At 32.2% G+C, this 24,361-nt stretch overlaps 3 protein-coding genes and 1 long non-coding RNA gene across 8 annotated transcripts; 3 read left to right on the forward strand and 1 right to left on the reverse strand.

The window, feature by feature from the left end:
- Positions 1 to 1,904: 1,904 nt before the first annotated feature.
- LOC107891872 (uncharacterized) lies at positions 1,905 to 2,773 on the forward strand. The gene is made up of 2 exons (XR_001682331.2): positions 1,905 to 2,193; positions 2,482 to 2,773. It is a non-coding gene; the product is annotated as an uncharacterized lncRNA (long non-coding RNA).
- Positions 2,774 to 3,304: 531 nt separating this feature from the next.
- On the forward strand, positions 3,305 to 9,415 carry LOC107891870 (uncharacterized). Of its 5 annotated transcripts, none has more exons than XM_016816797.2 (13): positions 3,305 to 3,549; positions 4,036 to 4,148; positions 5,060 to 5,146; positions 5,271 to 5,317; positions 5,793 to 5,850; positions 6,184 to 6,297; positions 6,605 to 6,733; positions 6,907 to 7,018; positions 7,535 to 7,623; positions 7,876 to 7,944; positions 8,032 to 8,246; positions 8,891 to 9,092; positions 9,178 to 9,415. In XM_016816797.2, exons 2-13 carry the CDS (start codon positions 4,067 to 4,069, stop codon positions 9,228 to 9,230), a joined length of 1,257 nt encoding a protein of 418 aa, XP_016672286.1. In that variant the 5' UTR covers positions 3,305 to 3,549; positions 4,036 to 4,066; the 3' UTR covers positions 9,231 to 9,415. The 5 variants fall into 5 exon arrangements, with proteins under 5 accessions (XP_016672286.1, XP_040956240.1, XP_016672287.1 ...); XM_016816798.2 differs by having other exon boundaries at positions 3,306 to 3,549; positions 9,163 to 9,415; XM_041100306.1 differs by lacking the exon at positions 5,271 to 5,317 and having other exon boundaries at positions 5,103 to 5,146.
- Positions 9,416 to 14,136: 4,721 nt separating this feature from the next.
- On the forward strand, positions 14,137 to 17,002 carry LOC107891869 (tubby-like F-box protein 3). Its single transcript, XM_016816796.2, has 6 exons — positions 14,137 to 14,627; positions 15,352 to 15,439; positions 15,585 to 15,714; positions 15,815 to 15,994; positions 16,114 to 16,621; positions 16,822 to 17,002. Exons 1-5 carry the CDS (start codon positions 14,319 to 14,321, stop codon positions 16,586 to 16,588), a joined length of 1,182 nt encoding a protein of 393 aa, XP_016672285.1. The 5' UTR covers positions 14,137 to 14,318; the 3' UTR covers positions 16,589 to 16,621; positions 16,822 to 17,002.
- A 716-nt stretch (positions 17,003 to 17,718) lies between these two features.
- Positions 17,719 to 18,545, reverse strand: LOC107892631 (putative 4-hydroxy-4-methyl-2-oxoglutarate aldolase 3; the record flags this gene model as incomplete). The annotated part of the gene is made up of 1 exon (XM_016817695.2): positions 17,719 to 18,545. A coding segment is annotated over one exon (507 nt), but the record flags the coding sequence as incomplete, so codon positions are not given.
- Positions 18,546 to 24,361: the final 5,816 nt, after the last annotated feature.

A 24,361-nucleotide genomic window follows, 5' to 3' on the forward strand; every position in this document is an offset into this window, starting at 1 on the left:
GAGTCGCCACTAATCTTTTTTGATGAGGTGTGATCCGGCCACCTCGAAAAATGGTTGTTTTAATAAACAATTTGGTTTTAACAAAACAACAATTTTGGTCCACGAAAAATCAAAAGACAGGTTCGGGAGTCGGTTACGTACGATGAAAGGTTAGCACCCCCGTAACGCCCAAAATTGGTACCTAGTTGATTACTTAGTGTCTTAGTGTAAAAGATTGAAAATTTGAAAAAGATTCAAAACATGATCCTTTGTTAAAATGCTAAAAATTTCGAGAAAATAGACATATTTCATGTTAATCGAAAAAGAGAATTATGTCCTGTAAGTTAGGATACAATATCTTTAATTATCGATACGTGAATAAATGCCAAAAGAAAGAAAAAATTGAAAGTTATTTGATTATCTCGAGTTTAGGAAAGAGATCATGTTCCGTGAGTTAGAACACGATCTTTTGTTAATCCCCGAGAATATTAAAAAAACTTTGTTTGAAATTATTTGTGTATTTGAATTTATCGAGAAAATCTAAACCCCGTAAGTTAGGGTACGACTTTATCGAATTACAATACAAGGTTTTACCCCTTTTTTTTAAAAAAAAGATTCATGCATCGAATTAGTCTAACTCGAAATGGTAGAAATGAAACTCGATGTTAATATGCGTACAAAACAATATTGGATACGATAGTGTAAAAGTAATACGAGTCATAGCAACAAAAATAAGATAAATAAAAAGACAAAACAACAACATACAAAATAACAAGCATATAGATAAATAAAACTAAAACATTCTTTCCAAATAATAACGAAAATGTAAACAAAGAAATAAATAAAGAAAGTGAATAAGATTATAAAAAGTAAAGATATATATATGAATATGTATATAAATATATATAAAAATCGTAGAAATAAAAATACATACAAGTATACATATATATTCGTGAAAATAAAAATGTGGATAGATATATACAGATATGTGAATGAAAAATACGTGTATAAAGATGTATATATATATAATAAGATATAAAATATATATATGTATATAAAGATATATATATATATATATAAAATAAGATATAAAATATACATATATATGTATGAAAATTAAAAATGTATATAAATATGTGGATATGTAGGTAAGTTATAAAATGATAAAAGGAAATGTGTATATACGTAAAAATAAAAATAAGAATATACATTTAAAATTATGAAATATAAAATGTGCAAGTGTATATATGTATACATATAAAGCGTAAATAATATATGTAATTATATATGTATAACAAAACGTATGTATGTATATATAAATTATAAAGTATATGAAGTATGGAAGTATGTATATGTGAATAGATCCAAGATATGTATGCACATAATTAAATCTAAAATTACAAAGGTATAAATAATAATAAGCATGATAATAGTAATAACAGTATTAAAAGCAATAATAATAAAAATAATGATAACATATTGAAATTAATTAATTTAATAGCAAAAATACAACAAAAAGGGATTAATTTAAACTGAAAACAGAACTTTAAGGGGTCTAAATTGCAAATAAATTAAAAAGGAGTGGATAAGGACTAAAATAGAACGCGCTGAAGGTACGAGGGATCGATCGAGCAATATTCCCAACCTTAATGCGCAGCGTTTCATTGCGGACTGAAATGAAATGCGCGGAAAATTACGCGACTAAATTTAAGAAAATAAGAGGGACCACATTGCACAACAGCGTGAAAGCGGAAGGACTAGGCACATAAATATCTCTTCACCGCAGAAACACGCGGATCCTAAGGGTGGACGGGTCGGGTTGCGGGTTAAGAGAGTGAAACGACGCCGTTTTGATGTCTGAATCTCAGACCCAAAACGACATCGTATAGGCATTGTTATAAATAATAAAATTTTAACCTAAAATTCATTTAATAGCCGTCCCCCCTTTTTTCAAAATTTCCTTCTTTTATTTTTCCTCTGGATTTCAGACCAGATGGCGGCCAGCTTCTGCATGTTGCCATCATAGCTTCATCGTGGCTCTGCCGTGAGCGGTGATCGGAGCCAGAAAAAGATGGGCTTTCAACCCTGTTCCCGAATCCTTTTAAAGACCCGACTCTCTGGACCCAAGAGGCTGAAAAAGGAGGGGTCTTTCGTACCCTTTTCAGTTCGATTCCAACATTGAAGAAGGTTTCCAGTGACGGGCTTTCGAAACCGGTAAGTACTCCTTTTCCTTTCCTTTTTCGTTTTGTTACAAATGAGTTGTAAAAATAAAAATACAAATACAAATACAAAAAAATAATAAAATAAAATAAGAGAAACACAAGAACAGGAAAATAGAAGCACTGGAGTCAACCTTTTTCTTAAAGCTTTTTGATCTGCTTTTCATTAACCAGTTGTAAAAGAAGAAGTCAAATACAAAAATGGTGTTTGGCTTTTATAGCCGATCTGTTTCTATTTTTTCCTATTATTTTTGCTGCTTGCATGTTCTCTTTTATTTTGCAGGGTTGCTGGAGCAGATGGGCAGAGGGTAGGTGCGGCACTGGACGTGACGGTGGCGTAGAAGTCCGAGGGTCAGAAGACCCTAGGTACGACGCCTTGGGTTCTTTTGTTTTCTGCTAGGATTTTTTCTTGTTTTGGGTTTCGGGCTAAGGTATTGGGTAGTTGGGCTTTGTTGTAATGGGTTGTTTGGGTTAGTTATTGGGTAGGTTTTTAAGTGTTTTATTTGTAATGGGCCCCGGGCAAAATGGGCTTGTACAGGCATCATTTATCAAGTTCAAAAATGTACTTTTTTGCACTTCGAAAAATCTAGATGGCGTTAGCCGTTAAGTAGTAAGTATGGAAGGATTAATTAATTAAGAGGGGCTAGGCTATAGTCTAATTTAAAAAAATAGGCTTGAGTCCTAACTCAGCCCGACCCACCCAAATAACTCACTCTACTATTTTAAAAAATAAAATATCTAATATTAATTTTTTTATATTATATGCTTAAATTTAAATAAAAATATATTTCAAATTATTCAATTTAAATTCGGACAGAACCAGATTCAAAGACAAAATATCATTGCCAAATGGACCGATCTAATCACGTAGCCCATAAACAAGTTGAATTCAAACGCCATATAGCCCGGTCTGAGCTGGGCCTACCCAACAGGGCGGATGAGAGGTCAATTCAAATTTCTTTTTCAAAGAAGTCAGTTCAAAATTTATATTGTTATTTATAACATTTTTAATTTTAAAAGTGTCTAAAGTAGCCTGTTATCCAATGCGGCGAGGACCACATCACTATAATGCAACCCCCTGCGCATATATTAACGCAAAAGAGAAAAACCGTCAGTTTTTTTGTTTTCGTTTTATTTTTCCTTCCCAATTTTGCTCCGCCACAACGCCAACTCATCTCTTCTCTCCACCTAGGGTTTCCATTTCCGCCATTGCAGCTCTTTCCTGAACTTTTAGTTTCACTCACATTGCATCGGGATTAGCGCATTGTTTTGAGAACTAATTCCAATTTTTTTTTAATTTTCTCCGCAATTTTAGGGTTTTTTCCCCAAAATATTTATGGTGTGGATCGAGGTGAGTCTTTATTCTTTATTCTTTATCATTTTCATATTCTATTTTTATAGGGTTTTTTTTTTATTTTTAAAAAAAATTAATTTTTTTATCGAGCTATAATTTCTTGTATTTTCTTTATTCTGGATTGCATGACTGCATAAGATTTTTTTTTTGTATATGTGAATTTACAATGTATATAATTTTTCCTCGTTTTTAGTTTAAATTTTGTTTAATCACATTTTTTTTACATTTGAGTTTCCTTTAATTATTTAAATTTTATTTCTTTTAAAAAATTAATATGAAAAGGAAATGGTTAATAATATACAATTTTACAAACATGATAGTTATCAAAATTTTTAACTCCTGGAATTGCCAGCATTTATTGAAAAACAATAAATTTTAAACGCGTGGAATTATTATTAGTATTAGTATTTTGATGCTATTAATTATGAGCTATACATTGCTGTAGTAACATTGTGGTGATTTTATCTGCATTGCTCATTGCAGTGTATAGATTCGGAGCTAGCTTTGTGTCTCAATGGTATGCTCACTGGGAAGTGGTAGAATGGCGGTTATGGCTAGGCTTCTTGAAGCAGGAAGCATCTCGCCGAGTATAGCAGGTACACTATTATTACACGGCATGAAATATCGGAATGTGTATGCTTCCAATATGTTACTTCAATTCGGGTGTGAAAGATAGAGTATGTGACTGGCACGTGTATGCCTTTTCTTAACAAGTTTCCTTGTATTTAGAGCGTCTTGGGATTATATCCTCACATCCACGTCCATATGTGTCCAACATGGGTATTTCAAGAAAAATGAAGAGTTGAAGCAACGCATATTGTTTTGATATCCTATGTGTTATGCAAATTTTAATAATTTGCACTCCTTGGTTGCATGGCCAAATTGAAATGGTGTGGTCTAATTTTGTGAGCAATCAGTAATTAGTTTCTAGGAAGTGAAATAGAACGTTGCAAATGAAGTGACATAAGAAAAATGATTAAAGAAAAATCTCAATTTTGCATCACCGTTTCTTACTTTTATTCTTTTATATTGTACATGACTGTCATGTTCTGAATGCTTTAAGGGTATGTTGTGTCATAAAATTGGTCTCTTCTTTTTGAAACTCTGTAATTATTCTTTCTTTTTGAGAAGGTCTCTGTAATTATTATAGTGAAGTTAGTGGTAGCTCTGCTCCACCACAAAAAGAGAACCCACAACTTCTGTTTCTCCATGAATATTTTGCACTTTTGATCCATTTACTAGATCTTTTTTATTTGTTTTTGTTCTCTCTCTCTTTGTCTTATTCAAGCATGAAAATAGATGTGTAAAGCGCTTGATTCGCTTTTAAAATAGTTAAAACAAAAGAAGCATGCTGTCAAATTTATGTAACCGCACCTTAAACTTGACCATTGTTGCTTGCACTCGGAGGATGAGTTATCAAATTTAGGTCTTACTGTTCAAATGAATTGGATATGTCGGTCCAATTTATTAAACAACATGGTATTGACATTGTCCTTGCTGTTGGCAGAGGAGGTTGGCAATAAAAAATTAGCTGATCAATACATTTACAGAGAATTGCAGGAGGCAGATGAGGCAAATTTACTTGATGAAGAAGGTGATGCTGTGCGGAATAATGTTTGTTTTATTGGTTTTTCAATTTAATGATGTTTCTCTTGCACCAAATTATATGGGCCATGCTGTGTTCATTGTTTATGATGGCACGTTGATTTTTCTCACAGATATGCATGTCTTTGGCTTGAAGCCCATGACTGATCCTTTAAATTTGGTGAGGTTATCTGAGCTATGAAATCTCAGTTCTCTTTGACATCATGTATAAAACTCTTTCATCTAAAGAGTTGTTTCTGTTAATGCTCTCTCTGATCTATAACTATGATACCTTTGCCTATTAAGGCTCCCTCTATATGGTTTGGATTGCTGATGTATAATCTTAAATAAAAAAGAAATTCAACATTTGAGTCCTACATGGGGTTTTACAAATGTATGGTTAATTAAATGCCACCTAGAGTTTAACTTTTTCGCTTGAGAATACTCACCAAGTGGCTTGCCTTTTACATTCTTAGTTACCAAAATTTCTTTGTAGCATCCAAAGTGTGTTTTATTTGTTTTTAGTTTTAAGGTTGTGTCTTCACCAAGGTAGAAATTTATTCTTTATACAGTCAGTTCGTTGGTTTTTACATAAGTTGTTTTTGTGCACACCAAATTTTTTTTCTGTCGCGTAATTGTTTAATATAATCATGAAGGTATGTTGTAATGCTTGTAAGAAGCCGGTCAAGGCCAGTCAATATGCTGCTCATGCAGGTATGGAGGCATTTTACTTTTGTAACCAACTTTTCCCAATTTTTCATTATGATTAATTCAAACACAGTTAAGGCGCTTAAAATGTTTTTGCACTATTTGAGTCCTGTTGCTAAAATTGAAGTTAAGACTAGTTTATTATTATCATCTATAATTTTGATAAACATTTATCCGCATTTAATGTAATTTCCGTTTTCAGTCAATTGCTATTGTTCTCAATGATCTTTCTATAAGCAGTATGAATTAGGGATTTATGGTCATTTTGTCTACATTGTTTCTCTAGTTAGTGGTGCTTCACTGAAATTGTTTCTTTTCTCTCCCTGCCGATTTTTCCAGAACTCTGTAGGTCACTAAAAATCACAGAAGAAATTATTTTGGAGCTTGATGGTAATACAGGCCATAGGAAACCTCCAAGGAAGGAAAGGAAGAAGTCACTAGCAGCTTATGCTAGTATCCAATTTTTTTCACTTTTTTCTTCTCCAATGTGTTTAATTATTTTTGTTGCCTTCACTTTTAAGTTTCAATCTCCTTTTATTCAATTGGTTACTATACTGATCTTAGTACTCTTTTTTCGGGAAAAAAGAAATATCAAAAGTACTTAAAATAGCTTTAGATGTTTTTTCTCTTTAAATTAAATTTTAGTTTTTGGTTTTCTTGTGTTTTATGTTAAAGAAGTGCCTTACTTTTTCAGTTTCATTACTAGGAAACTTGTATTTCCTAGTTGATTCATATTTTCATATTTCTTAACCTCTCTTAGACCAACCTACACTAGCTGGGGACCAGGAAAGATCCGAAATTATTGATGCTGATGATGATCCTACAGCATCAGAATCCCTCGTGGATGGGCAAATTGGAATGACTTCTTCCTTAACCATGCATGTGAAACGTAAGTGGATCATGTTGTTGATTTCTCTTGCTTTTCCCATTGTTTAATGATATGATTTTATGATGTAATGCCTATGTGAAATGGGTCATTATTTAGTTAATACATGTCAGTTCTCCCTTTGCAGCAAGTGCTTCGTTATTTGAGCTTGATGCATCATTTCCCTTTTCTTTTAGGGAATTCAACTTGTATAGATATGGGATATCTGATGGATGGCTCAGGAATTAGTCCCCAGAATACTGATCAATCGGCCTCTCTAGTGCCACCTTCAACAAAACGCTTTAAATTGTATTCTCGTTGTCCTTTTTTTTTTCTTTTCAAATAATAGTACATTTGTCCTAATGATGTCTGCTTATAGTTTAGCATGATAAAATTGTCTTTTCTCAAAAACAAATTTTACCTTAGCATGCTTGTAATTATCTTCCTCTTCATTACTGTTGACTCTACCCAATTTGTGGTTTCCAGAAACCTGTTTACCTCTTCTTGTTCCTTTCCTTTGAGATGAGAATTGTATTCTTTTTTTCTGTAGCTTAAACATGGAGTATATGAGTGCAAATGTTTGAGAAAGATTTTAAGTGACTGAGCATATTGGCATTTAGGGTGATTCATTTCTTTCTCTACAGTCTGCCAGCCTGGGGATGATTGATTTTGTAAAATGTTGTACTTGTGAATTGTGATATTTTGTTAGCTTTTTCCGGGCTCCTTATAAAGTAGGTCACCTATTGTTATTCAATTTTTTGTTATTCTTTCTGAATACCTTTTTGTTTTCTAGTGGATGATGCCTTCCTTTTCCTTTTTTGGTAGGCTAGCTGGTAACCGACTTCCCTTGCCGGATGATCCAAGAACAGCTTCTGGTGTGAAAAAGATTCTAAATTCACATGACCTGTATGCATGTAAGGCTATACTAAATTTGTTGTTGTCATTCTATTTCCTGAAAATTCTCAGTTGGACAATATCTCTGGCATTTAGCTAATGCAGAAAGGCTTTGGTTCACAATAAGAGTTTTCGATGTTTTGTTTGAGGATCTTGGGATGGCTTAACCAAAATTCTGGAGCAGAGATATATGCCTCTCAGAAAGGCTATCCTATTACCGAATTATTGCTCGTTGCTACTCATGCATTAATGTTTATCATGTACATTTGCAGCAAAGGACTCTCCAATTAGAACAGTTTCCAGAAGTGAAACCCTTAACGTTAACTGTAAACTGACGAAAGGTAAGCCTTACTGCTTTCACTTAAGTATAATAGTTTCTGAATCTTGTAATTGACCATGAACTTTCTTTTTGCCTGCCATTAAATCAGATCCGCCTGCCCCTCTTAGTACCAAAATGTATTACTCTCAAAGAAATAGTCGTCTTCGCTTAGCGCTTAGTCATCAGTACTTCATTACTTCAACCAAAGAACTTTGCAGTGAAATGGCTAATCGACAAGTGTCAAAGCAGAGCACGATGATGTTACGGGATTCTTCTCAGGGGGTCTGTCCTCTTGAACAGGCAGATAATCTGCTTACCAAGAAGGTTTGCCCCTGCTAACTATGCTACTTTAGGCTTTCCTCTTTCATCTAGGTTGTAATGAGTTTGAATGTGATTTGCTTAAGGATGCCAATGAATTAAAGAGAGATTTTTTTAAATCATCTAGCTGGAACCTTTTTCATTTTTAATCTTGAGTTTCCCTTACAACCTTGTTTTAATTTAGTAGGAAAAACCAAAAATAACAGAAAAAAGGGTCACCATTTAACTTTTACAAGATACCTAGTCATTAATTTCATTTGTATCTTCAAGATCTCATCCTTGGCTTTAAGTTAAAGTCCTCAACAATCAGTGGAATGCTATTCAAAGTTCAACAGACGAATATCCACCAAGCAAACTAAATATTGATGCTTATTATTTGAAGCAATTAGTGCTTCTTTAATCATGAAGAAGCACAGCATGGATTTTTAAGAATAATGAAGTGCTTTTTGATATGCCTTATGTGATTCATATATTTTATGCATCTAGATGAACTGAAACGTCAAGGATTGAGTGGCTTGTTTATCAGTTAAATAGAATAAATTTGTATCTATATGGTCGATTGCCGTAACTCTTTTGCTGCATTGCAATATCTAGAAGTATTCATTGAGTTCAGAAAAACTTTGACTAATTTCATGTTCCTTGAAATACAGCAAGAGTCTTCTCTGCAGAAACCCGATCAAGTTCTTGCTCAAATTTCAGAATTATGCTCGAGTAAATCTGAGGGGTGCCTGCCATCCAATGACTTCTCAAATCCGCATCCTGTTGATATTATTCCAAGGCCTCAGGCTGATTCTGTTGGATTGACCCGAAGCAAATATGTTCCTGAGCACCATGCTTTTGCTGGAAACTCAGGTAGTCTACTAACATAGTTGCGGTTTTGTTCCAAAGTTTTTGACTTCTTTCTTTACAAATCTTCTTGTAGTTTGATTTTCTGCAGACAAACTGCTGGGGCCTTTGCAGCCTCCTAGTGGAAGTGTTCCTGTTGTATAGACAGTCCCAGGATCAATTTTTTGCTTGGCGAAGGTGTATTTAGCCATACATGAGATTTAGGATCCATTTTTTAAAACCTAGGAAAGCATATCTCTTCAATTGTTCATTCTAGTCTTCTGAATTACACTTTTGACAACTAGCTTCTATTTATATTTCATGGAAATGAAGTAAATATCTTTCAATTACTGTTGCTTGCCGGTCTATTTGAGCTCCTTCATGCCATTTTTACCGTTTTAGGTGTTGTAGTCTATTATCCTCCTGCTTCAAATAGTGTATCCATTTATTCGTTCCGGATCTCAAGCCTAATTTCAAGATCTGGAACTAGGTCTAATTATCCAACTTGGTCGAAACCAAACAGAAATGTGAAAGAAAGGATCTGATTATCTTGCGTATTTCGCTCCTAAGAAGCCATTTAGGTAAGGAATAGAAGATTTGGCCATTAGCTTTCAAGATATGTTGTTGATTGGTATTGCAGATAATGAAGGATGGTAGGACCGTTACAAGGTGGTCCGTGCCTTGGTTCAGTGACAAACTGATGCAGGGTTTTCCTTACCACCAGCAAATGCAATTCACAATGGTGGTTTTTGATAGCAACAGATTTGGACAGCCTATTGTCTTTGTCCGAAAGGTTTGCTAAATGTCTGTAACTTGTACTTTTGTGGAAACTTCCAGTTCACTGACAAGAAAAAAAAAATTAAAAGAGAAATCTGGTTTGTTGATGATGTGGCCAGTTGCAATCAGTTATGTGGACTTTGTTGCTTTTAAAAAAAAAATTCTTAAGTATCTGTGTTCGAAATAGGATTATGGACATGAGTTTTTAAATATATGAAAAACTTGAAAATATTGAGTATGTATGTGTCAGATACATACTCGTATGTAACCTAACCTGTCAGAATAAAGTAGGATAATGACAAGCCGCAACAGGGATTCTTAAGAATTAGGATCCGTGATTTTTTGCCATTTGTTCCCAATTACTGTGACAATGGAGTAGTGGGTCTCACAGGAACCAGTTTTCACATCTGTTCATATATATGGTGTTAGTGTGTATGATATATATGATCGCACTAAAGGTCCCTTTAGGGCAAATTTTTTATTAGTTCCTAAATTTCATAATGTCCTAATTTGGTCCTTAATATTATACCAAATTGATCCCTTCTGTTGGCATTTCCAGCATCGTTCCATTAGCAGTCGGTGACGGTTTGCTAACTAGCAGAAAATGGTCCCTCTATTATGGAGATCGAGATCGAGATCAGTTCAAATTAGTTTGACTATTAAATTGATAAAATGAATTAGATAATGTTGAATTTTAACAGAACTGACATTTATAGTTTTTAAAACAGGTATGAGTTTTTATTTTTTTTCATTTTGAGTTCAACTTTGAACCATGGTTGTTGGGTTGTTGGAAGTTGACCGGTTGATTGGACAAGTTGGATTGAGAATTGAATGGGGTAATGATCCATAAAAAGGTTGAATTGGGTTTGGTTGGTTCGCAAACTAGTATAGATTGAATAGGTTTTTAATATATATTTTTATTTTTATGAATGTTTTAATGATTTATTTAATCGAATTAGTTGAATCGACGAATCGGCCTAATCATTGGTCTGGTTTTAAATTTTTTTTTTGAACTAAACATTTAATTTGTATATTTATAAAAGTTTTAAAAACATTAACTTTGTAAAATGGTAAGCATATATTGTATTAAAAGTTGTCTAATTTGATTCTTTTTGTTGGTGTAAGTGTTGAATTGATTTATTCAATGGAACTAGTACTTACAATAGAGGTGAATGATTGACCAGTTAGGGACTAATTCAATAGGATACTTGTATTGAAATGCTTTGAAGTTGGTGATCAATATAGAAATTGCTCCAAAGTTTAGGAAGCTTTAATGGAATTAGTAACAATTGGAAAGGAAAAGTCACTTTCTTATTTAAATTTTGGTAGCATTCACACCCTATGGCACACGGATAATTGGTTGTAGCCTGTAGGTATCATTTACGAAAAAGGAGATGTCCAACTGTTGAACTTTCAGGTTTGATGGTTTCTCATTTTTCTTATTGTTTTTAAACATTAAATATACTTCTTGATTTCTCTTTTTCTGAACTAAAAGAGATTTTTTTTTTAATATTTGCTTATTACCATGGAAGTGTTGAAAATTCTTAAAAGTTGCCATAGTGTTTTTGAAGAGAATAATTAGTTAAGGGTTTGCATGTAGGTAGTATTACAGAGAATGTATTATGATATGAAATTAAATCTATCGAGAACTTCACTTAAACTCGAGTTTTGATAATGAATTGAATCTTCTCTCAAATGATCTATAAATATTTTTACAAGTGTTATAGGGGCAAAAAATAAAAAAGGATGATTGATACGTTAGTTTTGAAAGCAAAAACCACCACCATTAGTGGTGGTTGGACAGAATGTTCCTAAAAAAATGCTTCAAATTCTCCACCAATTTTTCCCCTTCGAATTAACACCCAAATTGACCACGTTTATGAAAATTATAGGAAATATATAAACAAAAGGTTTAATTTTATATTTATTTCTAATACGAATTTTGTTAAACATCCAATTTTTTAAGGTTTTTAAAATTGAATTGGTGATCAGGTCACCAGTTTGTTAGTTCCATCAGTTTGTTCGGTTCGATTAAATAAATAAAGAAAAATCATAAAAATAAAAAATATTAAAAATTTGGTTCAACCGTTTCAATATCCTTTTTCGAACCAATATCCAATTGATTCTCGATCCAACTAATCCAACCGATCTACTCCAATCCTTTTTGATAATTTGAAACCCAAAATCTTAAAGTTATAAGGGTTAAGCTATATAGAGAAAGGATAAGGATTAAGAGATAAATAATTGAGGGGATTCAATGAATGGGTCCAATCAATTTTAGATAAGCCAATTGATTTATTTAATTCACCATTTTATTTATTTATTATTATTATATAACGAGATGGCTACTTTATAGTTCAACCTATTATTTATATTAATTTTTTAAATATTTTAATTTTAATTTATATATATTTTTAAAAAATTGATATGAATTCAAATTAAATAACCCTATTTATTCGGTATCTAGATTCATTTATAATATTAAATAGAGGGGTTATTAAAATTTTTATCAGACATATGTTTGACATGAATTCAAACTGTGTGACCCTTATTTTCCCGTCTCTATGTATCATTACATGAATTGATATCCAAATTAGATAACATTATTTTTCGGATATAAAAAAGCATTAAATATCCGAATTTAGTAAACCAAAATAATTTAAAAAATAGATAATGGATCCGAAATTCGAATCTATAATTTGCTATTGGTAAAACTAGGGGTGATTTCCAATACTAATTTTCAAATTTATTTTATATTATTTGATAAAATTTTAAAGGCTTACTATTTTAAAGATACATCATAAAAATTAAAATTAATTATATATTAAATAAAAGAATAGTGGATTAAACTTATAGTCGTTGAAATTGCAGAATATATAAATCTAAATATTATCTAAAACAAATCATTATTAATAATAATAAAATGCAAGAAGCTTTTGAAAGTAGAAAAGGAAGGGAATCCTAAGATGGTTATACCAAAGTATCTAATTTAAAATCATAATATATTGACTAACGACAATAAGATGGTGTTTATACCAAGGAATCATCATTTATATTCCACTATCACCTTTTTCTATTTTTCTAACACATTATTTAAGTACACAAGAATACGACCCACTAAAACAATGTGACGCCTTGGTTAAATTTTGTTTCAAGCCCTTGTACTTCTAAAACTTTAGAATTTAGTCCCTATATTTTTATTTTCAGGAATTTAGTCCATCTACTTTTCATATTTCACTGTTTACATTGATATTTTTTTAATTTATAAATGTCACACAAATAAGTTTAACAATTAATATTGGACTTAAATTTTGAAATTTGAAAAGTAGAATGATTAAATTCTTAGAAATAAAAATATAGGGACTAAATTTTGGATACGCAAAATGTATGGAGACTTATGGCATATTTTAACCAAAGGATAAGGGCAAAATAGGAAATTTCTTGTTTCAAATTGAAGAATTATTAATGTTTCAACATCAGTTCCATTTTCATGTATTTATAATAGTAAGAACCAAAGCAAACATTCCATCCAAAGAAAAAAAAAGAACCCAAAGCAAAAATATCTGAAAATATCCACAGATTTCAAAGCTTTGCTTGTTTATACATAATTAATTTGAATAAAAATTAATTAAAAGCAATATAAATAATATAATGTATATATCTCTATAAAATAAATATTTACATATAGAAAATTAGTAAATAAATAATATTTTAAATAAAACGAATCAACTCTTAACCTAGTGGCAAGGATATTATTGTGTTGTGGTCGTGAGAGCCCTTTTCCGCCTCAATTATAAAAAAAAATATTTTAAATGCTAGGAATATCATACAAACTAGATGATCGTGTAGAGCGAACAATTTATATAAAAAAATTAAAAGAAAATATGATAATCAAATATCATTTTGGTTAAAATGATAAAATTAAGATATTAAAGATTATAATATTTTAAGTTCAAATTCTATCGTATGCAAATAATTTTTTAAAATTTTATATGAAAAGATAAAAATATCCTCAAAATAACACGAGATTTTAAAAACCTGTTAATTTGTGACACCATGTCACGACAATCTTAAAATAGATAGAAAAATAATTTAAACATGCAAAAATCATAATAAATTATGAAATAATAATAAAAAATAAAAAATATAATAATATTAAAATATAAATTTACTACAACTCCACCCGTATTCATTATTAAATAATATTTTTAACCTCCAATTTTGAATATAATTATGGAAGTTTAGAAATGAAAAGAAAAATCCAATTTTATATAATTATTATCAGGTTAAAGTCTAACAACTTTTCAAATTTTCCTTGAAAATCCAAATCCCAAACTCAAATCTTCAAAGAAAGAAAAACCCAACAAATTTTCTCATTTTCTTAAAACCGTTTTCCTCAGATTTTTCATTTCCAAACGTAAAACAACTGAGCATTATCGTCTTTTAAACTTTTGAGTCTTTTCTTAACGTGTATTGATGACAATACAGTGCATTGCTAGGCTCAGATCACGCCGGGTGGTTCAAGACCAACTGGAAGGTTCAGACACGGCCTCGGCGGCGGTGGCGAGTGGTGGTGGTGGTAGTGTTTGTTGTTGGGCCAACTTGCCTCATGAATTGTTAAGGGATGTTTTGTTAAGGATTGAAGAGTCTGAAACTCGTTGGCCTCAAAGGAGAAACGTAGTCGCCTGTGCTGGCGTTTGCAGGAGCTGGAGATTCGCCATTAAAGAGATCGTTCAAGTTCCTGAAATTTCAGGGAAATTAACTTTTCCTATCTCTGTTAAACAGGTTCTTAACATTTCCCCCCTTCCTTGTCATTAAACATTGTTCTTTCAATTTTTGTTTTTGATTTTAGAGCTAAGATTTGAATGAAATGATTCGTATTCCAATTCACTGTTTGGAAATAGTGTCGTTTTCACTTTTCTTGCTTGAATTATCCTTATCCTTATCCTTATCCACATACCACCGTGCATATTTTTTCAAGTACTTCAAGGAAAATGAAAATCGGGTTTGCATAGATTATTAGCTTAACTAATCATTAGTTATGTTACACACTGTTGTTTGAGTTGAACATGAATATGTTCAATTTCTTTCTCGAGATTTTCATATATTTGGAGAGTCTTTGAAGGTTAATATTTCCGAATCAATGTCCGTATATGTATTGAATATCGGTGTTTCAAGAAATATGAAGAGTCAAAGTAACATAGATTATATAGAATGCTCTTCTCTCTTTCTCCCCACAACTGCTACCACTCATCCCCAAGCCTCCATCAAAGCCTTTTTCTCAAGTACGAACGAGGCTGCAACTCGCAGGCAGGGGACCGGGACTTGAATCCTGAACCTATTGAACTCCACTTGTTAATGGTGGATGTATGAACTAACTGGTTTAAGCCTCAGGGTTCAACAACAAAGCTACATTCTTCGTTTCCTAGTTCTACGAATCGAAGCATTTCAACTTTAAGATTTTCATGTTAATCATTCTATCTTCCGTCTTGTGTTGGATCATTTGCAGCCTGGTCCGAAGGAATGTCTCCTCCAATGCTTTATAAAACGGAACCGATCGACTCGAACTTATCACCTTTACCTCAGTTTAACTAACGGTGAGATCTTTTTCCTTCTTTTATGCCTGTTAAACCGAAGCTGCCGGTGTATTTGAAATTGACTAATCGATTAGGGACAGTACATCATATATCTTTGTTTTGATCTGTAACACTTTGAAATTTTCTCTTCGTTTCTCTATGGCAGCGCTAACTGATGATGGGAAGTTCCTTCTTGCTGCTTGCAAGTGTAGGCGTCCTACTTGCACGGATTATATCATTTCACTACGGGCAGAGGATATATCGAAGGGGAGCAGTACTTATGTTGGGAAACTAAGGTAAGCAGTGAGCTATAAGGAACGAAATTATACTGAATTGATTCGTTTTTTAACTTACCTGCAATCTTGAGTCTTATCTTTTACTTTCATTTTGGCAAAGATCAAATTTTTTAGGAACCAAGTTCAGTGTCTTTGATGGACAGTCTAGTCATGCCGGTGCAAAGATGACTAAAAGTCGATCGTCTAGGCTAGCATATTCGAAACAAGTTACGCCTAGAGTCCCTTTCAGAAACTATCCCACGGCACACATTTCATATGAATTGAATATGTTAGGTTCACGGTAAGATTCGGGGTTATTTTTCGCAAGGATCCGATATTTTCTTATTCTCACCGTCATATAGAGATCCGAGAATGCCGGTTCCTTGAGTCTTATTCGGATCTGTTTTATATGATTTCCAGGGGTCCAAGGAGAATGCAGTGTATTATGGATACCATCCCGACAACTTCAATAAGACCAGGAGGTGTTGCTCCGACCCCGGCTGAGTTTTCTGTCAACAATGTCAACGTGTTTCCATCAATTCCGAGCTTCCACTCGAAGTCAGCAAGCATGAAGAATTTTCTATCTGGACCTTTGACCCATCAAAAGGATGGTGGTGCACTGGTGTTGAGAAATAAATCTCCAAGGTGGCACGAGCAACTCCAGTGTTGGTGCTTGAATTTCCATGGACGAGTGACGGTTGCTTCAGTGAAGAACTTTCAACTAGTGGCTTCTCCCGAAAACGGACCGGCTGGGCCAGAGCATGAGAAGATTATCCTCCAGTTCGGAAAAGTTGGGAAGGACTTATTCACCATGGATTACGGGTATCCGATTTCTGCATTCCAAGCATTTGCTATCTGCCTCAGCAGCTTCGACACGAAGATTGCTTGTGAATAAAGGACATGATAAACGATCGACAATCGTAAACATGTTAGCATTTAATCATAGCCACTATGGGTTTTTTTTCATATTCTTTACCTATTGTTTTTATTACATTTCAATACACGGAATTGCTTGAAGAGGTTGATCAGTAGATCTGGCAATTCGTATATTTGCGTCGTGTTCGTGTAACTACCATAATCGAAACAAATGAATAGTACTAACTTTTTTCTTTTTCCAATTTTGTCCAGGATCAGGAATATGTACGAAGATTGATGCAAATTCAAATCTTAGGGGGTAAAAGTGGAAAGAAGGTACATGATATTTCAGCTTAGATTGAGTTATTGTAAATAATTAACTCTTGAATGAGTATCATCCTTTGCTTTGTTTACGTTTCATCTAATAATTTAATAACAATTCGGTTTGGTTTAATTTAAAAAAGTACAATAAATTTGCAATTCATACAGTATTTTGATTTCAATGAAAATATCATTTGTAACTTTTAAGGACCTATAGGTATAAAGTTAAATTTAGTTCTTAATGTTTGCAATTTAGTCTTTTTTAGTTAAATTAAATTTATAATCTTTTTAAAAGAGGTAAACTTGATCATTAACTTTTAAAAAGTGTTCAATTATTATTATTTAATGAAAATAATAATTAAAAAGTTAAATTTTCAAACATGTACTTCATGTTTTCTTTAATATTTATGAGCTTTATGTAATTTTTTATTTATTTTTTATTTGTTGACATGATATATAATACAAATGGTATTATGTCAACATAACATATAGATTATCACGTCAACATTGTTAAAAAATTAATGCTTTATTTAGCATTTCTATTTAAAATTTTCTTTTGACTCTTTTTGAAAAGTTAATAATCAAACATTATACCTTTTAAAAATATCTATAATATTTTAAGGGTTTTTCTTTTACTAATTTAAAAATAAAATATTTATTCTATATTATAAAAAAGTTGAAATTAGATAAGAATAAATTACGTTTTAATTCAAATCAGCGTATACTATGAACTAAAGTCAATAGTGAATAATAGGTACCTTTCTTTTTCTTTTATGAAAAATGAGGCCTTTGTCTTTCTACCAATGTTAATCAAAAGTACCTTACTAGTTCATGATATGTATGATATAATCCTTCAAATATATTAAAAATAATTTCTAAAAAATAAAACGTATCGAGGTTTTCAAAGCTGATTTGGTAGTTAAACCAATTACAGTACAGGTTAGATTGAATAAATTGTTAAAAAAAATGGAAAAACCTGCTTCAACCCACTCCATCATCGGTTCAATCGATCGAACTAGTTCACAAGTCACCGATCTGGCTACAAATTGAATATATACATGTTGAACTCGCATCTATATTCCATATTACACTCGAATACAAATAACACTAATACAAAAAATAACTGAAATTGATGGGTAAGAAATTCAATGATCAGTAACCAACTGCTTTTAAACAGAGAGTTCAGTTTTGGAGATAAGAATGCCATCACTATCAGCATATAGCCACTCCCCATCATGGATCAATGTTCCGGCGATCTGAACCGGGACATGTTTATCACCGACAGCCTTTTTATTTGATTTCAACGGATTTGATCCCAGTGCTCGAACCCCGATATCACATGCATTAATCTCATCGACATCTCTAATACAGCTGTTCACAATGATACCGGCCCATGCCATGTCATGAGCCCACTGCGCCAAATTCCCTCCAACTAAAGCACATCTTGTGCTTCCCCCACCATCTATAACCAAAACTCTTCCATTGCCTTCGGTTTCAAGAAGCTGCCGGACCAATACGTTGTCCTCGAACACCTTAACGGTTACGATGGGCCCTGAAAATGCAAGACGCCGGCCATAGATCTTGAAGATTGGATCAAGAGCACGAAGGTCACCATTCACCAGAAGTGCTGCGTTTGAATCACAAACATCCGCAGTTGCAACGGCAGCCCTATGTCTTTATGCAGGGAAATCTAATTCAACAGTAATAAAGATTTCTTGCCGAAGAAGACAGTAGTAGAGATGTCTGTATAAAAAAAATTATGTTAGTCTGACTCTTCATTTTTCTTAAAGTACTCGTGTCCCGAACTAGTATCTGACTCATATCCCGACATTGGTACGATCTGAGTCTCTAATGACCCTCTAAATACATGAAAAAAGTTCAAAAAATGTATATATTTGTATCCTACAGTTACACCTAAATCCGAGTTATATAGAGTTTCAGTAATCAGAATCCAGAAAAACTATGGTCTTAGAAACATGCCCCAAAAATTTTCAGTTTGAAAATATGTTCGCTCATCTAACCTTGGACTTTTGGCTTCCTTCCTATTCAAGATACCCTTAATAAGTGTACACATACATCAATCCACTATAAATACTTACAACAGCATGATGAATTCATTGAAAATCATCGAATTTTAGGCAGCAAAGATATGTTTTAGTAGATCTCATAGTATGAAATCAACAAATTGCAGATATAAGAACTAAGGTCTCGTCCGGATAAAACCTTAAAGTTGTCTTTTAACCATTGGAACCAGTTTGAACCGTGTTTCGAGCATCTGGTCTCGGAACTTCTGCATAGCGTAATATTAAAGCAGGAAGAATTCATCGAAAATCATCAAATTTTGGGCAGCAAAGGTTAGGTCTAGCAAATCTGTCTGAAATCAATAAATTGCAGAGACAAGGACTAAGTCCTTCTCCGAAGAAAGCTAAACTTGTCTGATTGAACATTGAAACCAGTGCGCAAACGTGTTCATGCATCAGATATTGGACTTTCTGCTTGCACTATATGCAAGACACCGTTAAGGAGTGTACATGTACATCAGTCCACTATAATGCATGAACAAAAGTACGATGACTTCATTGAAAATCATCAAATCTTGGGCAGCAAAGATATGGTTTAGTAGAACTCAGTGTATGGAATCAAGAAACTGCGAATATTAGAACTATGTTCTTGTCCAAAGAAACCTCAAACTTGTCTATTTGACAAATGAAACCGGTTTCAAAACATGTCCAAGCATCTGCCTCAGATTTTCCGCATAATGCAAATTTAAAAGCTCACCGTATAAAATCAAAAGATCGGAAGAAAACCTTGAACTAATCTATTTGACTATTAAAACCAGTTGGGAAACGTGTTCGAGCATTGGACCTCTAATTTTCAGCTAGTTCTCTAAGCGAGATACCCTTTAAGGAGTTTTAGATATGCATGAATCCACTATAATGTAAGCATAAAAGCACATCAAATTCATCGAAAATCATCAATTTTTGGGCAGCAAAGATATGGTTTGTAAGTCTCACTATCTGAAATCAACAAATTGCGGTTATAAGAACTAAGGTTTTGTCCAATGAAAGCATCAAACTAAACCTGCATTACTCAGACTAGGTTATGAGTTGGATAAAGATACATGTCCAACATAGTTATGTTCGATTTTTTATAAGTTTTTCCAATGTATTTGGAGGATTTCGAGGGTCATATCCTCATACCCAGATAGAGAAAAAATGTAGAACCCGAACAACATAGAACTAAAACTATGAAATAAAGCAAAGCCCCAATAAGATTGCCATTGGAAGTGGTTCCAGCTTTCATAGAATAACATGTCTTTGACATCATCGTATGAATCGAATGCTGTGGCTTGGAAAATAACAATCTCCAAACATCCCTATGTAATTTAACAATCATGAATTCAAAAAAAAAAAATTCATACAAAATTTCCATTTCTCCGTTTAGCTAATAATTGGCAGGATTTGTTTGTTTGTTTGTTTTTTTTTAAATTACGTTATTTAAAAGAAAACGCATTTCTCTCTGTCTCTATCTCACTAACCAAACAAGGATTTAACTAAGGAAAATTTTTAAAAATAACTGAAAATTCGAGCGTACCTGATGAACTTTTGGTTCTGAGTTGGAATTGAAGAGAAGAGAGAGGAGACGAGCTGAACTGAGTTAAAGAGGAGAGTAATTGATTATTTGAATTGAGTAGAATCATTCGGGTTCCTACAACCCAAGCGAGTTTTACAGAATTCGAAAGGACTTGCATTTTATACTTATAGATACATATAACTTTTCCTTTTTGAGTTGGGGACCGAGGGAGAGCTGAGTTAAAGTAGTGGAGCGAGTTAAATCGGCAGGTTTTTGGGTTCAAAGCTCGCTATTGATTTTTTGTCTCTAATCTGCTTAGGAGTTTAGGTGATGAAGGAAGGATGTGCTTCGGTAGAGCGGCGGTTCATGGTTCTTCCTGTGGAGCTATTATTATTATTAGGGTTAATATGTAATTTGCCTCCTAAACTTAACCAAGAGTATCTAATTGATATCTGAATTTGTTTTCTGTTATCTAGGTGGGTACCTCTGCACTAACTCCGTTAGTTCATTCTGACGTGACAATAATAACTAATCTGTTAGTGGCACGTGGTAGCTTCTCAATATGCCATATAATATATATATAAATTTTAAAAATTTTTAAAAAAACTTTAAAAATATATGAATTAATTAAAAAAATATTTTTTCCACATCAAGAATTAATCTCGACAAAAAATTATACTCTTTTTTATTAATTTATTTATTTTTAGATAATTTTTTAATTTTTTAAAATTTATGCTCGTCACGTGGCATATTGAGAGGCTACCATGTGTCACTAACAAATTAGTTATTAGTGCCACATCAGTATAAACTAATGGTGTTAGTGCAAAGGTATTAACCTAGGTGACGAAATACAAGTTCAGATACCAAATAGGTCCAACAAAAAAGTTTAAGTATCAACTAATTACTTTTGAACAAGTTCAGAGGGCAAACTACATATTAACCATTATTATTATTATTATTATTATTATTATTTAAAGAATCAATTGGTTTTTAGACTAGTACCTTGGCTAGTTCTCGGTCTGACCAATCAGTCCGATCTAGTTCAAACAATCACGACTCTAAGTCTTTACACGTTGTACATTTGGAATTTAGTCCTTCAACTTTTATTTTCAAGAATTTAATCTCTCTACTCTATAGATTTAAAAATCAACTTTCAAATTACATATATCTGCGTAACATTTCAATTGAAAAGTTATTAACTATTTGAACTAATTAATAAAATTATAAATATATAGACGAAATTATGTTAAAAATTAAAGTATAAGGATTAAATTTTAGATTTATGTATACTAGGATCAAAATTAAAAATTAATCATTTTTATGCAGGGGAGCTTCAAGACGGGATATCCAGAATTAATGGATCATAACAGCAGGTATGCTATGCCAAAACTTAGGCCCTTTTCCTATTTTGGCCATTCAACAGGCACTGCCTTTTAGCTGTTAATACCATTAACCCAGAATACTTCTCTAAACTCACCTGGATTTAGCATCCCTGTCTAAGCTTAGTTTCTGATGTGCAGGATCCATTGAATGGCAAGCACAGAGCATATTTTTAAACTCACAGGAGATTTTCTTTCATTGATATTCCCTTATCAGAGAGGAAGAGGAATAGAGAGGTTTAGAAAGACATGATTTTCAAAACACACTGATATTTTTTATTTTTTGCCAAACTTGTTTTTACAATTGAGAAACTTAAGTCCCTTATATAGGGGATAAAAGCTAAACGAGCAGATAAGAGGAAATCTGCTTTAACAAAGTGTAAGTCATAAAGCTAAACGAGCGGATAAGAGGGAATCTGTTTTTACAAAGTGAAAGACATAAAGCTAAACGAGCAAATAAGAGGGAATCTGCTTTCACAAAGTGAAAAACAATTATTCATATAAAACATACTACTTTATGCTTCTTTAGTCAGTGTCATAATCTGTACTGGCATCAGATGTGAGATTTAACTCTTCAATTCTTCGTTTCTTTTCCTCTCTTGCTCTGTAGCATTTCAGTTCCAGCTGTTCAATTCTCTGGTCCAAATCATCTGGTGGTGTCACTTCATGAATGTCTTTCCAAAGAGCTGCGTCTTCATGCTTATTCATCTATGCTAGCGTGTCTCGAATCACTTGGCTATAATACATTGGATACTCTTGAGACCATTCTTTAGGATCTGGGATGTTTGTCTAGTATTCCACCAAAGCTTTCATCAATTGTTATTGGTAAGGTGTCGGTGGATTATTGTGAATGTCCCATGGTGCAGATGTGTCTTGTAAAGGCCAAATTTCAGAGTGGATAGTTCTATTAACCTGACACAAATACTTTTGTAAGGTCTTAAGATCATATTGATTTAACTCTTCATAATAAACCTTATGGATCCATGCACTAGGAAAAGCTCCTAGTTGGGTTGCCGGGCTATTTTGCATGAAGTATTGTGGCTTGTAAAAAATGATCACGATCCATTGGGCTCTGGTGTTTTTGAGAAATTCAAACATTATCATGTCAGCCCATTGTTTTAAAGGATAGAACCACTTGAAAAAGGTAACAAGGTTTTTTAATTCTGAACTGATTTCATCATAGATGGCCTCTGTCAAGAAATGTGTGCCGCGTGTCATAAGAAGGAGGGTGTTTGAACCTTCATTTTATATATTATTATTGTTATTATTATTAGAAGAAATCAATATTTAGCCATTTGGACGACTTTTTCCAACTTAATCTCATCCCTACTTCTATTTACAATTTTTTTCAACCTTTAAATTAGAGAAAAAAAACCATATTTAAATATGTTCGAACTTATGAGCCCCTTGTTGTTGCAATAATAATACCAATTGAACTAAAATTCAATCAATAATAGTTAAACATTTTTTTGGTCTACATTAATTTTGAAACTTGGAAACTTCAATTTGATCATTTAACTTGGATTTTATCTATGAATGATAATATGACACTATAAAATTATATCATATCATTACTTGAAAATTTTATATAAAATTTAATAGATGTTAAATTTTTTTAAAAAAATTCAAGCGATGACTTGAACAGGTCATTTAATTAAAAAAAAGTTATTAATGCGAAAAAAAAAAGAATGTAACAAAAGTTACTAAATTCAATGAATAAATAATACTTTATAAATATATATTATTGATGATGTAATTTGGTGAAATCAAACTGAAATCTTTTTTAATAGTAGTATAAATAGAAAAAAAAATCATAAATGTTTTAAAATTTTAAAAAATTCACTAATTCAAAATAGTTTTTTTTTAAATTGAGAGTTTGAAGAAATTCTTTTTATACATTTTATGCACCATTATGAGGAACAAATCATTGTGATACCTACGTCACTAACAAATAAATCCTGCCATTCAATCTCATATTTTGAGTATAAAGATTTAATTTAAAGAAAACCTATAGAAGATTATTAATTCATTTTTAATATATACTTATTTCGTAAGTCATAAGTCAAGTGGAGTTCAACTTTGATTTTAAAATATTTTATGTTTAGACTCCACTTGTATCCAAATAATAAAATAATAAAATTAATTTTATATCAATAATTTTATTTATAATTTCAAAAAATAATTATGCTTAAATTGAAATTTGGGATGAATTAGTCTATCCCTATCCAAAAACCTCTTTTCCAATGCAAAGATTTTTTTAAGTAAAATTTTACATTCAAAAGAAATTAAAATTTTACAAACAAATTCAAACAAGGAAAACTTAATAACAGTGCAATCTTAAGTTGAAGTCTCATTAGTATAAATCATGTGTGAATGAGTTAGTGAGTTAAGTGATACTTTTATAAATGGTAACTTCAAAGAAAGAAAATTATAATCAAATTAACTTAGCTAACTAATACAATTACATTTTAAATATTACATTAAAAGATTTGAAATTAAAATCATTTCTGAATATTGATTTATTTGAAATTAAAATTGAC

Source organism: Gossypium hirsutum, chromosome D09 (genome assembly GCF_007990345.1).
Source record: "Gossypium hirsutum isolate 1008001.06 chromosome D09, Gossypium_hirsutum_v2.1, whole genome shotgun sequence".
NCBI classification, from domain to species: domain Eukaryota; kingdom Viridiplantae; phylum Streptophyta; class Magnoliopsida; order Malvales; family Malvaceae; genus Gossypium; species Gossypium hirsutum.